General features: G+C 47.0%; 1 protein-coding gene across 7 annotated transcripts in view; it reads left to right on the top strand.

Moving 5' to 3' along the window:
• Nucleotides 1-16,610, top strand: part of NEDD4L (NEDD4 like E3 ubiquitin protein ligase) — a 330,492-nt gene that overhangs the window by 90,125 nt on the left and 223,757 nt on the right. For 5 of the 7 annotated variants that reach the window (XM_032422607.1, XM_032422609.1, XM_032422605.1 and 2 more), the window contains one exon: nt 16,439-16,512. In XM_032422607.1, coding sequence (XP_032278498.1) covers nt 16,439-16,512 — 74 coding nt within the window. Of the gene's footprint in view, nt 1-4,518; nt 4,538-7,699; nt 7,720-16,438; nt 16,513-16,610 lie in introns of those variants that run through there. The other 2 variants (XM_032422616.1, XM_032422606.1) reach the window with 2 other exon arrangements.

Genomic DNA, 16,610 nt, shown 5'->3' with positions numbered 1-16,610 from the left:
TCATGTTCGTTTTGGTATTACGTTCTTCGACCTCTCTTTCGAAGCTGTATGTAGCCACAGAGTAATTGAGATTTATTTTGTAGTTTGGAAAAAAATTAGAAAACTTTGATAGTTGTTTTTTTTTTTTTTTATGGTTTTATTTATTTATTTGAGAGAGAGAGGGAGCATGCATAAGCAGGGCAGGGTGAGAAGCAGACTCCCCGCCGAGCAGGGAGCCTGACATCAGGCAACACAGGGCTTGGTCCCAGGACTCTGGGATCATGACCTGAGCTGAAGGCAGACACATAACTGACAAGCCACCCAGGCGCCCCTTGACTTTGATAGTTTTAAATTAAAAAAAAAGCAAAGTGAGTACTGAGATGAAATCGTTTAATCTTATTTTTTTTCCTATGAGGAACCTGAAAAATAATAGCTTTCTATTTTTAGGAACATTATTTTTTTTTTTAAATTCATGATTCAAAACACAAGGTAAAATTCCAGTAAGCTAGGAAATAGAATGTTTCAGTCACTATCTTAATGACTTATTAATGTTAGGTCTTTGTGATAAAATGGCATTGTTGGATAATGAGGTTCAGCTGAAATGTTAAATCTGATAATGCACATGTGCACACTTTAAGGCAGTAAATTCTGCCTTATAAGAAGCAGAGATTCTGCCCAACATAAGATCGATGACCTAACATATTTGTTTCCTTTTATTTTTTTTTAAATATTTATTTGAGAGAGAGAGAGAGGAACAAGCCGGGGTCAGGGGTGGGGAGGCAAAGGGAGAGGGAGAGAGAAAGCAGACTCCCTGCTGGACTCAGAGCCACCACGGCCTTGGGGCTGGTCCCATAAACCTGAGATCATGGCCTGAGCCAAAACAAGAGTCAGAGGTTTAATCGACTGAGCCACCCAGGCACCCCACTTGTCTCCTTTTAAATGTGAAGTCAGTGACCATGAAGGTTTTGTCTTGGGTATATTGATATGAAATGGACATCCCTCATGGTGTGTGGTTGGCTTTCAGCCACAGAAGGAGAGTGAGGAATTAGGATGGACTCAAAGGGGCTGCTTCCTGGTACTCAAAGGGTACCATCCATGAATGGTTACACAAATCCTGTTACCCTTGTCACCCCAGCACCTGCTCTCTGGGGTTGATGCCTACAGCATTCCAAGGTTTGTGGCACTGTTTGCTGCGGCTTCTTGAAGTTTCTAATAGGACAGCTCTATTCCATTTGCAGCCTTTCCCTAGCCGAGGTTCATCTGGATGCTCTCCTTGGAGCTGGTGGTATTGCTTTTCTGTGTTGTTCCGGTTGAGCTTTCTGTAGCAGCCCAAGCTAACTTCAGCTGCTCCTTGCACTAGTGACCTCTCGCCCTCTTCCATAGCTTGATCTGTGAGAACGATTCCAGCGACCAGCCCATGGTAGAAGTTTTGCTGTTCTTTATAAAAGGAATTTTAAACATCTCATATAGAGCCCGCTAGCCTTCGTAAATCCTTCTTGAAATAAGGTGTGGAATAAGAACAACAACAGAACCAAAAACATACTGATTACACGTGCTCTTACTTCCATTGGTTATTTCATTCGTGATGTTCTGAAACTGGTTGCAAGTGAAGAAGCATTCTGGTTTATGAATGTGTTTCAGTGTGAGAGAGACGGGACTGTAATTACTATTTGTCTTAGAGAAATCACATGTGTGTATATCTGTAGAAAGTGTTGTGTGATCTTGCATGAATCTTCTTGGTCTGAGTTTCTGGCTCCTCATGGGCAGGCCTTCTAAAAATCACACCCCACAGTTGGGAGGGGACATCAGGCATCATCTGGTTCATGGTCCCCCTACCTGGTGATACTTCTGGCAGGTGACAGGCCTTTGCTCTTGCTCTGGTGCTAACCGGTCAGCTCTGGGCACCTGCTCTGTGTTTGACCAGGCTTAACAACCAGCATTTCCTTCCCTCTGTAAAGCACATCTGCCTTTCTTCAGCCTTCACTCCTTGGTTTGAGGTTTGCCCTCTGCAGCCTCAGAACAGAAAATATCTTGGCTTCTGCGACTCCACCCCCCCCCCCCGAAAGAATCTGGTTGTTGTTGTTAAACCAGGTTAAACATTCTTAAGTCTTCGTGTGATGTTTGTTTATTAACTATCCTGGAGACTCAAAAAACATTTTCTTGAGTTGTTCATACCTTTAAGTGGTTTTATTTTTTTTAAAGATTTTATTTATTTGACAGAGACAGAGATAGCGAGAGCAGGAATACAAAGAGGGGGAGTGGGAGAGGGAGAGGCAGGCTTCCCGCGGAGCAGGGAGCCCCATGCAGGGCTCGATCCCAGGACCCTGCGATCATGACCTGAGCCGAAGGCAGACGCTTAACGACTGAGCCACCCAGGCGCCCCCCTTTAGGTGGTTTTAAATTCAAGCTTAAAGAAGGCTTTTATACAGTGAGGCACCTCTGTGTGTCTGTCTCTCTCATAAGCCTCGGTCCCTAGCCAACTCGTTTCTGTCCTCAGTCTGTCAGTGGTACCATTTTCTTGTGTCCCTCCAGACTTTTTTATGTACATGCCAACAAATATGCATGTGTGTCAACACACACATCTCCTTCCTTCTCAGGTGGAGGATGGCGCACCCTACAAAGCCTTTCCCACCAGCCTTGTCACGTATGGCTTGGGTTTGCAAGGCTGGCTTTAGAACACATCCTCATTCTTACGGTTGCATCATGTTCTGTTGTATAGATTTTGTCCTCAAAACAAAGCAAAACAACCATCTTCCTCCTAAGTCATGCCCCTTGGAATTGAACATAACCCTGGCCCAGGGTACAGTGTGACAACGTTCCCGGCTCTGGACTTTGAATAATGCGGGTGGTTTACTGTCACAGTGTTGAGTCATACTGAGCTTGAGATTAAAAAAAAAAAAAAACCCAAGATTTTTTTTAAAGTTAGCGCTATGCCCAACATGGGGCTTGAACTCACAACCCTGAGACTAAGAGTCGCATGCTGTGCTGACTGAGCCAGCCAGGCACCCCAACACCCTAAAGATTTTTTTCCTCCCACTTTTGGTGCTCTTCCCTCCTGCCCCCTGCACTGAATCAGGCAGTGCCGTCCTCAACGTTTGACCTATCACCCATTCTCATGAAATCTTTTTGGATTCTGATCCAGTTTTCTGACATTTTACCCAGGTGTGTATGTCAGCTATCAATTGAATTAGCCTGCCATCGATATCCTCATCTGGATTTTCCAGGCTTACAGTGTTGCCCAGGATGGAGTTAATAATAGAGCCCTGGGACCTAACACACCCCTTCGACCCCACCTCCCTGGAGTTGTCTAATGATTATACTTGGGTTGGGAGTTAACAACAAGGTACAACTAAGTGCACCCCCCTGTTGTCACCTCGTCTAGAAGAATATGATCGTGGTTTGGCCAAAGTCTCTGTACACTTAGGTATGCAGCTTTGGAGATGTTAATCTTATCAGAAAAGGAAATAAGTTTGCAGGTCTTATTCTTGGCAGACCTTAGCTGTAGATTGTTTTCCTTTTCTAAATGCTCACAGACTATTTAGTAATTCACTCAAGAACTTTACTTTGGATTGATGTCATTTATTCACCCAGCCATTCACTCCCCTTGGAACATTTGGGTGCCGAGCTCTTTACTAGAGTCTTGGAAAGCCATGCTAAGCAAGCTAAGGGATTGCTCTGTGGCTCCCCGGCCTTGACTGGGCTGCACGAGGACCATGATTCTTGCCACCCGCAGTGATCTGCTGTCTAGCCCCTGCCTTCTGAGAGCTTCGTCTTCAGCACAATAGCTCATTTTAAGGTTTTTTTTTTTTTTTTTTTTTAAACTAATTTCTACATCTACCGTGGGACTCGAACCCACCACCCCCAAGATCAAGAGTTGCATGTTCTACTGACCGAACCAGCCAGGCGCTCCATGGTAGCTAATTTTAAAAGCAGCGACATAAAGGGTGAGAGAAGAAATCCGGGGCACTGTGGGAGCCTTTTGTGGAAGGCCCTACCTAGCCTAGGAGCCCCGGGAAGACATTTTCAGAGAACGTGCTATGTTAGCAGAGGGCTGAAGGACAAGTAGGAGATAGGAGCCGAAGAGCGAGTTGGTGGGTCTGGCAGCGGGGAAAGCTGTCCTAGCCCAAGTTGTCATTTATAGTATGATTCATAGCTGCTTTTCTCGCAAAGTTGGGACATTTGCCCATCATTTGTGTCTGATTCCTTTGGGTTGATGGCAGATTCTCTTAGCCACTGTGGGAAGTGACTCGTTGGGATGAGTAGTAGAGCTAGGTTGTGACGCCCCAGTGTTGCTGCTTTGGGGCCCTGGTTCCCCCAGTCCCCTCCTCCCCTGGCCTCAAGTGACGTCAGCAGCATGAGGGCAGGAAGGCTTCAGGCTGGAGCATAAGCATGGGTAGTTACTTCAGCACATCTTCCTCTCCCCCCAGGAATCAAGAACAGTAACCTCTTGAGGATTAAGCTAGGAGCAAATAAGGTATTTGTGGGAGCAAAGCGAGAAACGATCTGTAAATACGTGGCTGGAGATTTTGGGACTACCCACCGTTCCGGAACAGTGGAGGTGACTTGGGTGTGATTTCCAGGGGGGGCGGGGTGGCATTTAGGTCTGTGGAGGGGGAGCCTCATCACTCGCATTGCATGGTGGGAACAGAGCCTGGGAGTGGGAGGGGACGCGTGGCCTGGAGCTCAGGAAAGGGAAGCCCGGAGAGATTTCTGTTTGATGCTGCTGTTGGAAGGCCTGTCCAGAGCCTTGGGGCTCAAGCACTTGTGAGTGGCAGGGTCACCCTGTCGTGGAGACGAGTATAGCGTGTATTTGGATACTCTAAGCCTTGTTCTCCACACACAGCCTTTTGACTGATTATAATTTGCACCTGTTCAACTTGCCTGTAGAGGAAACACGCCAGTCCTAAATCTAAAACTCAACACTAAACTTTGTTCGGGTGTGTCCTTTTCAAGATGCTAGGTGCCCTTGGCATACTGACATGAGTCACGCTTCTGAGCCTACTTGGGGAGATTCAGATCTGGGACCAGGGAACTCACTCCGTGGATTGTGTTATTAGGGGCCCTTAGTAGCCCCTGCTGCCTGAAACCCAGACCTTTTCCAGATCCTTCTAGTCAAATTACACATTCCAGAAACCCAGACTTCACTTTGTTGAAGAGGAGAGGACAGAGTTATGACTGCCATGAAAAATACAGAATTTAGATTTTGAGCTATGATTTTTGGCTTTCAACAAAGTGCAGTTGTTTATTATCATCATTCTTAGAACTATAAACAGAAGATAATTCTTGCATTAGTGATCTTGGGGGGAATTTAAACATGTTTCCTGGCTTGTGATTAGAGGTTGGGAACAAAAGCACCATTGATAAATGGATTCTTTGAAGACCTGTTACATGGAGTTTTACCAACTCTTCTGGTAAAAAGAGAATTTTTAATTAGTGGAAGAGAGCAACTCTGTGCTTTGTGCTGGAGCTCTTTCCAACTCATTCATTTCACAGAAGCTGTTCATTGGCACCCTCCTTTCCCGTCTGCATGATCACTGAATTACTGTGGATTCTTGGCATTTGAGAACTGAACATTTCTCGTTGAGAGCCACTCTACAGCTCTGTCCACACATGGAAGGCTTTACGTTCTTGCGGAGGTGTACATTTGAGTCCCGTTAGGGGTGAGGCCCGTGGGACTGTGAATGCCACTCAGCACGTGACCACCACCCACGGCTGACTCCTCAGCCCACCACTCACCCCGCCTGGTCCCCCATCTCTAATTGAGGGACCGATTTTCCAGGTGAAGTGATGGCAGAATGGTGAGCTCTACAAAGAACCCGGAACGCCATGGCTTGACGCTCTATTGAGAAGTCAGAAACAAAGACTTCTCATGTTGGCACTGAACGAAATAGATGCAGAGCTAGCACTTTTCAGGCATGGGTGAAAACTGCACTTTGTGTGTGTGTGTGGGGGGGGTGGTGCGGGATTCAGTGCGATGCATGGGAGTTGGCATGAGGCTTGACAGAAGCTTCCAGGTGCTCCTCCAGCAACGGCCTTGTGGAGCAGGTGGTTGTGGCTTCCTCCCTTGTCTCGCCGTCTCATCCCTGCAGGCCGTCGGTCCTCTGGGCCCCGGTATGTCCGCACTCGGCCGGCCTCCCTCTGGGCAGTGCTTTGGTGATGAGCCGTAGCTCTTCACCCTCATCTGGTATCACTGCCTTTTGCCTACGTGCCCTTTCCCTCCCGAGTATTCTCCATTTTCCTGTGACTACTGTGCAAGATGGAGCAACCCGGTCACGATTCTGGCCTCATCAGCTACGCTCCCAGGTCTCCGTTGTGCACTCGGTTAGGCCGCTGTCCCCACTGTCCCTCTATTTGTATAACGATATAAAAAATGTCTAGACGCAGGGACTGTACTGCACTATAGAGTATTGGCTTCATTCAGCTTTACAGCTAGGAATTTGCATGCTGGTCTCCAGTATTCCAGAGAAGTCTTGCCCTTAACACATGGGATTACAGTAGCTCCCCCTTTCGTGTCCAGGGAGCTGGATTCCACAGCTGGATTGAGTTACAGTTGGGCTAAGAATAGGGGTCCCTTCCTCCCTCTCTCCCTTCCTTCTTTCCAGTCTTCCCACCTTTCACAAGATGGTGTTCAAACCCTGCTTCATTCTTGCCTTGAGTTGAGTGCCCTTTAGAGCAGCACCATCCGTGGAAATGTCCCCCGTTCTGTCTCTGCATGTCCAACACGGTAGCCAGCCCCTAGGCATATGCACCTGATGGGTACCTGAAATGCGGCTCATGTTACTAAGGAACTGACTGTTTTTTGTTTTTTTTTTAAAGATTTTATTTATTTATTTGACAGAGAGAGAGACACAGCGACAGAGGGAGCACAAGCAGGGGGAGTGGGAGAGGGAGAAGCAGGCTCCCCGCTGAGCAGGGAGCCCGATGCGGGGCTCGATCCCAGGACCCTGGGATCATGACCTGAGCCGAAGGCAGACACTTAACGACTGAGCCACCCAGGCGCCCCTTAAGGAACTGACTTTTAATTGTAATGGATTTTACTTCAATTTAAATAGTCCTGTGTAGCTGGTGGTCACCATATTGGACGGTGCACCCATAGAGTTGAGAAAATAAGACTTAACCTACAGGGAAAAAAGACTACAGTGACTTATTACTCAAGTGCCAGACAGAATGATCAGTCTGAAGTCAGGCTTGGAAGAAGGGGCTGGGCCCCCCACGCTCAGTGTCCGTTTCTGACCTCTGTGCCAAGCTCTGGTTTCTGAATGTTGACTGCCTCTTGGACATTTCTGCCTGCACACTGGCAGGGTAACCTCAGATCAGGAAATCCACGTTCTCCTATTGCCCTTCGCCTCAGACTCACTCTCCTTCCTTGATTTTCTACCATCAGATAGCGCCAGCCCCCATTACACCCAAACTGGGAACTTGAGGGGGTGCCTTCTTCACCTTGCAAAACCAGCCTGTCACCCAGCCATGCTGTGCGCCCCCCCCCGCCGAGGAGCTCTGGAACCAGTCCCGTGTCCTCCATCCCCAGAGCCACTGCGCTCTCCGCCAGAACAGTGTAGCGGGCCATTGTAATTCGTGTCCCGTCCTTCTCTCTCTGGACTCGACTCTCTCTGCTCCTGTCACCCAGTGAGCCTGTCCCTCCTCTGCTGGATGTGTCTGCCCTGTAGCACACGGAGGATGAAGGCTGGGCAGTTCTTCCCTCCCCCGTCTCTCTGCACACTGATTGGTCTCCATTTCGAGGTACCCTCATGCTGCTGCTTTTGTCTGGAAGATTGTTCCTCCCTTTTTTCTCAATCTTTGGGGCCTGCCTCACATGTCTGCTCCTCTGAGGCTTGCCCCAGATTTCTGGCCAATTTCCTTCTCCCCTCCCCTTATATGTACATTATTTCTTCCTCTGAATTCCTGTAGATTACCATTCACTGCTGCTATTAAGTTTATTGTGTCGTCTCCTAATTGTGTGTATGTTCTTCTCCTGGGACACAGAAAGTAAAGTCCTATAGGCTTGAACTCTGTCTTATTGACTCCTTCTTCCGGTATTGCTTGCAGAGCAGAGTAAGCTCCTTGGGTTTCCTGACAACATGGACGTTGAGCAGACCATAGAGGATTGATGGGTGCTGTGTAGACAGGTGCAGTGAGGAAGGGAATTGGGTCCCTGCAAAGAACACAGGGAGTAGGGATAAAGGTGGTTGTGGTGAGCCTTCATTGCTATGCTGAGGGGTTTTAATTAGACCCATTTATCCATGGGGAAGACCCACTGTTGTCAGGGAGAAAGGACATTTCTAGAAAGGTTAGACTAATGGGGTGGCAGTGAATTAGGATGAAGAGAAGCTGCCACATATCAGTAGCACCTACTCGAGGTGGGCACATAATAGATGCTCAGTAGCTTTTGGAAGAAGGAGCAGTGAGGTGACGTTGGTTGGTGTTGGCTCACCACCCGTGCCCCCCAGAGTTACGGGCATACAGCAGGCAAAGATCTACCACGAGGTGGGAGTCAGGATGTCAGTGAGGAGTGCCGTCATCGGGAGGCTTGCCTGGGCCTGGAGGACCCACTTCAGGATGGTTCATTCACATGGCTGTTAGCGGGAGGCCTCAGTCCTCACTACTTGGACCCCTCGTAGGTTCTTGATGTCCTCACAACATGGCAGCAGCCGGCTTTCCCCAGAGAGAGCGATCTGAGAGAGGAGGAAGCTTACAGTGTCTTTAATGACCTAATCTTCAACTTTTTCCATATTCTCTTTATTAGAAAGAAGTCATTGTGTCCAACCTTCAGTGAGAGGAAAATTAAGCCCTGCCTCTTGAAGAAGGAAGTTGTGGACATATTTTAAAACTGCAGAACATAGGGATGCCTGGGTGGCTCAGTCGGTTAAGCATCCGACTCGGTTTCAGCTCAGATCATGATCTCATGGGTCATGAGATCGAGCCCCTTGTCAGGCTCTGTGCTCAGCGGGGAGTCTGCTTGAAGGTTCTCTTCTGCTCCTTCTCCCAGTCTGTCTCTCTCAAATAAATAAATTAAAAAAAAAAAAAAAAAACCCACACAACGTAATTTCTGAAAATTAGTCACCTTGAGCATTAAAATTACGATTCTGCTCTGGAGGGCCATCCTTTTACCTCTCCCCATTTGCTCCATTTGGCATAATAATGGCCATAATCTGGCAGAGGTTGAGAAATGTAGGTTGTGCACAGAAGTCCTGTGCTTCTACAGTTTTCTCTGCAACTATTATCCCTGGGACTTGGCACTTAGAACGTTCTGTGTTGGGCTGACAGTGAACAGCCACAGAGGATGGGCCTATGAGTTGGGGCTGTTTGTTGTCATCAGGGTTATCTGAGCTCGAGCTGGACATGAGGTTCAGTATTGGGCTCCTTTCCTGTAACTCCTTGTGTGTGTTTGTCCTCAACCCACGTATCTTAGGTTTGTGTATTACAGGTATGTGTGTGTCTAATGCCCGCAATTGATTGTAAGCCCCTCCTGGGCACAGAAGAAGGTGTGTTCTTTACTTTGGTGTTATTCCTGTCTGCTAGCACAGAGCATTGAACATAAATGTCACTCAGCACATTTTTTTGAATGAAGGGTGATAAGGTCAGAGTGGAGAACCGAGGGAGAGCAAGAAGCTCGGAGAGCTGGCAGCAGTGTGAGGCCGGGGACCCATCAAGGGAGTGAAGAGGGGAAAAGGTTTAGAGAGTAGGAATTGGGGCAGGGAATACAGAGTAGGGAAAGGCAGAGCATGAAGAGGACAGGAGGTTGCAGAGCTGAAGAGGGCAGGAATAAGGGATGAGGTCGGGGATGACAGGGGTTGTAGAAAATTTAAAGAGATGTATGGAACAGGATCTTGGCTCATAGCTGGAGAAAGAGTGGGTGGGAATGGGAAGATGAATGGTATCTACTGTGTAGTAGGCACAGTGAGGGCATTTTATGGTAGCTCGTTTAATTTTTAAAGCAGCTGAAGTTAATGGACATACATATAACTCAAGATATTTCAGTGTATAGAGATATTGATCATCCCTTTAAACCAGGAGGTGTTTACTGTGAGCCTGCAAGTGTTATGGGTAATAGTGAGAACTATAAATACACTGTAGAATATGGAAGATAAATACATAAATTAATTTAGGGATGAAGGACTAAGACATGCAAGTCCCTGACGTAGGTCTTCCTTGTCTACAAGGATGGCTGTATGTGATACCACCGGGGAATCCTGTGGAGAAAGAACACTATTTCCTAACCCAGATATCACCTTTTGCGGTGGGGTGGTGGTGGTGGGTGGAATCAGCTGCCGTTTTGAAGGATAAGGGATCAAATACGAAAAATTACCTTCTTGGGGCGCCTGGGTGGCACAGCCGGTTAAGTATCCAACTCTTGGTTTTGGCTCAGGTCGTGATCTCGGGATCCTGGGATCGATCCCTGCATCAGGCTCCATGCTCAGTGTAGAGTCTGCTTGAGACTCTTTCTCCCTCTGCTCCACCCCCCGCCCCATGTGGGCTCCCACTCTCTCTCTCTCTCAAATGAATAAATAAAAATCTTAAAAAAAAAAAAAAAAAGTCACTTTCTCAAGGTGGATTCCTAAGAGAAAATATAAATTCTAGTATCTTACTTTGAGTTGGAACTTGAGGTTTATTTTATCATAGGAGTGATTTTGATAGATGATGTATTTCATAGGCTTTGTGGGTGGGCATGGGAATTTGGTAACCCCTTACCCACAGTTTATACGAGCAGGCTTCTGAGCTGGAAACAACTACCTTATAAATGAGCCTTCAGAATGCCCCCCCCCCCCATTGATAAGTTGGGACTCGCGCAGCAGCACTCAGCTATGGCTTAGGCACCTTGTCTTGTTTTAAGCCTTCAGGAAGAATTAGAAAATGAAGTGGAAAAGAAAAACATGTGTCAAGTGTGTAGAATCGTCCCTGTTGTGCAATGACCGTGCGAAAACAGGAGACGAGTAGTACCTGGGAGAGACCCTGAGAGTCATGAGCAGACACGCGGTTTTCGGCCTCACCTCTTCTCTGCACTTTCTCTGCTTCACATAACCCACCTGCAAATAATACCTTTGTTGTCGTAAGCCGCCTTAGTTAAACATTGGATTCTACTGGAGTCATAACCAGGCCCGCAATGTCATGCGTAGATTTTATGAAAGTAATAACATGCCTCAGAAAGTCCAGTTGCTCAGCTTGTCGCCCATTGCATCTGATAAAAGTAGTCACACACCTGATCACGTGTTTCTTTACAGGGTCACAGTGACTGCTTATCTGTATGCACACTTATTGTTGAGAGGAAACACAGATAAGTTTTTGCTGTATGTCTGAAACCCGTGTGTAAAAACGATTTTTATAGAGTAACATTCTCTTTCCTGCTCCCTTGCCCCATAACTTCGGAGGGAGGTGAAATTTCCTGTCACAGCTGCTTATAAATAGTAAGTGCTCAATAAAGGCTCTTTCCTCCTTTCACCTCCCAGCTGTTGCCTGGGTGTTACAGAAGGGTGTCCTTCTCACGTCTCCCAGGTAGACAGCTCTGTACCTTTGTGAGTTAGCTAAAATGTAACCTGTAGGTTTTTGTTATGACAAAAGGTTTATTCACCTTAGAAATACGGAAACCTAGATCCCTAAGCCTGTGATTTTAAATTTTTCTTTTGTTCCTTATGTATTTTTCCGGCGTTTCTACAAAAATTTAATTTCCAAAGAAAAATACGTAATGTTTCAAAAAGAAAAAAGTGTAGACCAGAAAGTTATCCGTTATCCAGAGGTAATCACTGCTACTATAATCCTTTTGTTGTCTTTTTCTGTGCCTGTACGTAATTGATATATATTGAAAATTGAGACTGTGTTGTATATGAGCAAAGGCCAACTGCTAAAGCAACCTGTGATTTACAGTGGGAAGAAACAGTACAAGTCTATTTCCAGCTCACTGTCCTGGCAAGGTGGGTAGGTGATGGTGGAGGGGGCAAGATGAGGTGGAGATGCTCTGTCCCGCTACGCTCCCTTCACAGAGTTTTTCCCTTCTTGGCCTTAAGGATTTTCTCTGCTGTAGTCTGATCTTGCACAGCAACCAAGGTGGTCTTCTAAAAACTCACGTCATATGTGATCAGTCCCCTGCTTAAAACTTCCCAGAGATGGTTGGAATAATGCCCACTTTCTATAGAGACTGGCCTCTTGGGTCTCTGGCCCCACCGTACCACTCTGTTCTCGCCTCTCCCTGCAATGCCAGACCTGCTCCCTGAGGCCTTGGGACTTGCTGTCACCCCTGCATGAACATCCCTACCCCCATCATCACCCTCTGTCTCCTTTGGGTTTAGCTCAGGTGTCTCCTCTCCAAAGAGGCCTTTCCCTGACGACCAGTCATAAATATCCTCCCTCTCTCCCTCCACTTAGTTGCTTTTATTGAGGTGTCATCAAAGCACTTACACCATCAGAAATTCCTGTTTGCAATATATATTTATATTCTTTCTGCCTTCTAGATTGTAGGTTCCTTGAGGTGGGAACTCTGTCTTGTTCATCTCTGTACCCCCAGATAATGTGTCTGGCACATGGTCGGTACTTAGTAAACACTTGTGGAATGAATGAAGGTCATTACAGAGTCTCACACTTTTTACTTTATTTCTTTGAGAAAGTGTGCATGAGCATGAGCAGGGGGAGGGGCAGAGGGAGAAGCAGACTCCCCACTAAGCGGGGAGCCTGGCACAGGGCTCGATCCCAGAACCTGGGATTATGACCTGAGCTGAAGGCAGATGCTTCACCTACTGAGCCACCTAGGCGCCCCAGAATCTCACACATTTTTTTTTTTTTTAAGATTTTATTTATTTATTCGACAGAGAGAGTGAGTGAGTACAAGCAGGGAGGAGTAGTAGAGGGAGAGAGAGAGAAGCAGGCCTCCCGCTGAGCAGGGAGCCTGACGCAGGGCTCAATTCCAAGACCCCGAGATCATGACCTGAGCCGAAGGCAGACACTCAACCATCTGAGCCACCCAGGTGCCCTGAATCTCACACATTTTTAATGACAGTGTTGTAGCTCATTGCACAGAATTGCCGTGAACATTTAACTGTCTACTTTTGAGGGACTTCTGCTTTTTTTTTTTTTTTTTTCCAATTAAAAAATGCTTTGGTGACTGTCCTTTTAGCTGTTCTTTGGTTTGCTTTGTGCACATATCTGTGCTTATTTTCTTAGGTTTGATTCCTACATGAGAATTTATTTAGTGGAAAGATATGTGTACAAAATTTTAAAGTATATGTTATATATTACCCTTTGCCCTCCAGACCCCCAATTTGTGTCCCCATGTAGTTGAGAGCCTTGGTACAGTGCACTTTCATGAACACCAGAAGCTGGGTGGGGCAGGGTGAGCGTGGGGAGTTTTGTCTGTCTGTATTGCTGTATCCCTAGATCTTAGAACAGGTGCTCATGCTTACCAAATGAATAAATCAATTTCCGTAAAAAAATTCTACTTGTTCCTTCAGTGAAGTGTATTTTTATTCATTTATTCATATAAATGTTCCCTGACTTTAAAATGTGTGCTTTTGAAAAGTAGGTCTGTCCAGTGTAAGAACAAAGAGCATTCACCCAATGTTAATATAAACCTCAGGGAACGGGTGTGAGCTGGGCTTATCTTATTCCTTAGAATCCAGACACGATGCAGTTGAGCCCCCTATCAAGTTGGTGGAAAGTCCAGGACACTGCCCAGGATTTTTGAGAATCCCAAGTGCTATGAGATAAAGAGACCGTTTCTTACCAGAATTCTTATGTTTTGCTCTGTGACAGACTGTACATGGGTTTCCATCCTAGACTGTCCCTCGTTAATCTTCCCCAACTTGATGACCAGTGCCAGCCTGGGGTGGAAAGACTGCTACCCTTCCCCAATTGGTTATGCCTGGCAGACCAGATGATCCACCATCTCCTTTTGCCAGCACTCAGGACTGGCCTGTAGACTTAGCACTTCCTTTAACACTATCCACCATCCGTGGGTGCCAACTGATTAGCCCCCCCCCCCCCCCCCCCCGCAACAAGCGTGTTTGGGGAGAATTGCTGGCTGGAAGTCTTTGTCATGGGGTGGGGGGAGGGCCAGAGAGCTGGGATCGGGGGAGCAGTGAGACAGGAAAGTACGCTCCTCTCCCGCTCTTTCCTGTCCTCATTTCTTCTGCAGGGTTCCTCATTCCCTCTCAGGTGTGACATCCCCTTCACCTGGCTGACAAGGATCTCGTTTTCATCCGTGATCCTCAGCTTGTATGCAGTGTGCGCACCAGCGGGCCTTAAATTCGTCACATTGTACCATAAACCCTACAAAGGTGCAGCCAGATTTTTATCCATGTGTAAAAACCTGCATCCACCGTGGCATGTCCTTGAGTTGAGCAGGTCATCAGAGAGGTCTAATGATGGGTGGTGGGGTGCAGTGTGCTGGGAGAGACAAAAGAGTCGTAGCCTGGATAATGGCTGTGCTAACAAGGAATCCTTGGTGCCGGGCCGTGGAGGTGAGTGGAAGGGAGAAAGGTCAGGGCAGTCGGTGCCTAGCCTGGAAGCTTTGGGAAGCCCTGGAGACACTGCCGGGCTGTAGCAAAGCCATGTTTTAGTTACCCCTCACTTGTCTTCATCCTTTCGTGAAGCCCAGTGAGCACATGAAATCCAAACTTGAATGCAGCCTCCTTTGGAAAGGGATCCTCAGCACACGCAAGCTGAGAAACCTGTTTGTGTGTCTGCTGTGTGTCAGGTGGGCGCCTTGCATCGGGCGTAGGTGGTGGGAGGGAGGGAGGGAGGATGGATGGGAGAATCCTGGAAAGCGACGATCCCGAGCACGCTTCTGGCTGCACACAGGCACCCAGTGTGTGTGCAGCTCCTTGACCAGGGCTCAGGGGCCTCCTGGCTCCATGTTGAATTTCACCCTGCCTCCTTTGACATAATCATTTGGATTTTTTTTTCCTTCAGCCAGGTCTTGACCAAACACTTCCACAGTCGTCCTCTCTTGCCCCTCGGTGCTCCTGTCGCCAAGGGCTCCAGCCCTAGCCCTTTCCGCTCCTCACCCTCCCTGGGTATGTTCTTCTGCACCTGTGGCTCTAACCACCAACTACCACTCTACACCGATAACCCCCCCATCTGACCCATACCGGATGTCTTTCCCATTTATCTAGTCTTTTTTTCTCCCCCGACCTGGTTGTTACATAGATGCCTTGAATTCAGCTTATTCCTGTCTTTCAGTTCATGTTAGCACTTAGTGACCCAAACCAGAAACTTGAGAGCAAGCCAGCTCCTCTCACCTGAGTGTCTTAGTCCTTAGCTACTGCTCTGACCTCTGCCTTTGGGCGTGAGGCCATCACTGGTTCCTGCATTGTGGGTCTACCCACCCCTCATAGGACACCGTGAGCATATTCGTATCTATATTTTAAGACCTTGCTCAATGCCCAGTTGTAATAGGAGCTGCTTAGAGAATGTTGGAATGAAGAAATAAGCAGGTGGGTGGGTGGATGGATGGATGGATGAATGAATGAGTGATTTCCGAGATGGTTTGAGATGATTTCCACTTAAGATTATGATCTTTATTTTTTTTTCCTCCTCACTGCAACTGAGGAATTATTATTATTATTATTATTTTGAAGATTTTATTTATTTATTTAACAGACACCGCGAGAGAGGGAACCACAAGCTGGGGGAGTGGGAGGGGGAGGAGAAGCAGGCCTCCCGTGGAGCAGGGAGCCCGATGTGGGGCTCGATCCCAGGACCCTGGGACCATGACCTGAGCCGAAGGCAGACACTTAAGAACTGAGCCACCCAGGCGCCCCTGAGGAATTATTTTTGCTTGTTTTGTACCAACATGATGAAACTGTAATTTTGAGAAAATACTGTACCACATGAAATTTTTTTCTGTCTCAGGCCATGCGCACAAATGTACAAACTTGCATGGAGTAATTATTTATTAAAGTGAAAAATCAAGGAATTATTTATTAAATAAGTTCTTTATTAAAGTTAAAGATCTATGTGGTTTCAAACATATGCTTGTGTTCTTGGTATATAACTGGGAAATCTTTCACTGGTCCAAATCGATCTGCATGATGTAGTTTGAATTAAACTTGTGCTTAATTAACCTGGATGCTCTAAATTTTTATTTAAAAGATTTTATTTGAGAGATCGAGGGAGAGAGCACGGGGGAGGGGAGGGCAGAGGGACAAACAGACTTCCCTGCTGAGCGTGGAGCCGGACTCGGGGCTTGATCCCAGGACCCTGAGATCATGACCTGAGCTGAAATCAAGAGTTGGACACTCAGCCGAGTCACCCAGGTGCCCCCAAGATGTTCTGAATTTCTAGGGCCGTAGGATTTTGAGCTGGAACGTTGCCTTTTGAACTTCAGTGTGAGGAAGAGTCGCCTGTGCTAAGTTGATTGGTTCTGTGTCCCCAGTACCGGTCTAAACAGAAATCGTTACCTTTGCATATTGGGTAAGACAGTGACCCATTGAAGGTCCCTTTCTTAAACTTTTTTTTTTTCCTCTTTCAACAGGGAGAGTCCCGTATTCTCAGAGTGAAGGTGGTTTCTGGAATCGATCTCGCCAAAAAGGACATCTTCGGAGCCAGGTATGTTTGTTTTTCTGTAGGCTTCTGACGCGTTGGGCAAGCACTTTCCAAAGTGAGGCATGTGTCAGTGTACCTGGAGGCCTCCTTTTTTTTTTTTT

Source organism: Phoca vitulina, unplaced genomic scaffold, assembly GCF_004348235.1.
Source record: "Phoca vitulina isolate PV1807 unplaced genomic scaffold, GSC_HSeal_1.0 scaffold27, whole genome shotgun sequence".
Lineage (NCBI taxonomy): Eukaryota > Metazoa > Chordata > Mammalia > Carnivora > Phocidae > Phoca > Phoca vitulina.
Note: the sequence above shows the minus strand (reverse complement) of the source record. Positions and strands in the feature narration are given on the sequence as shown.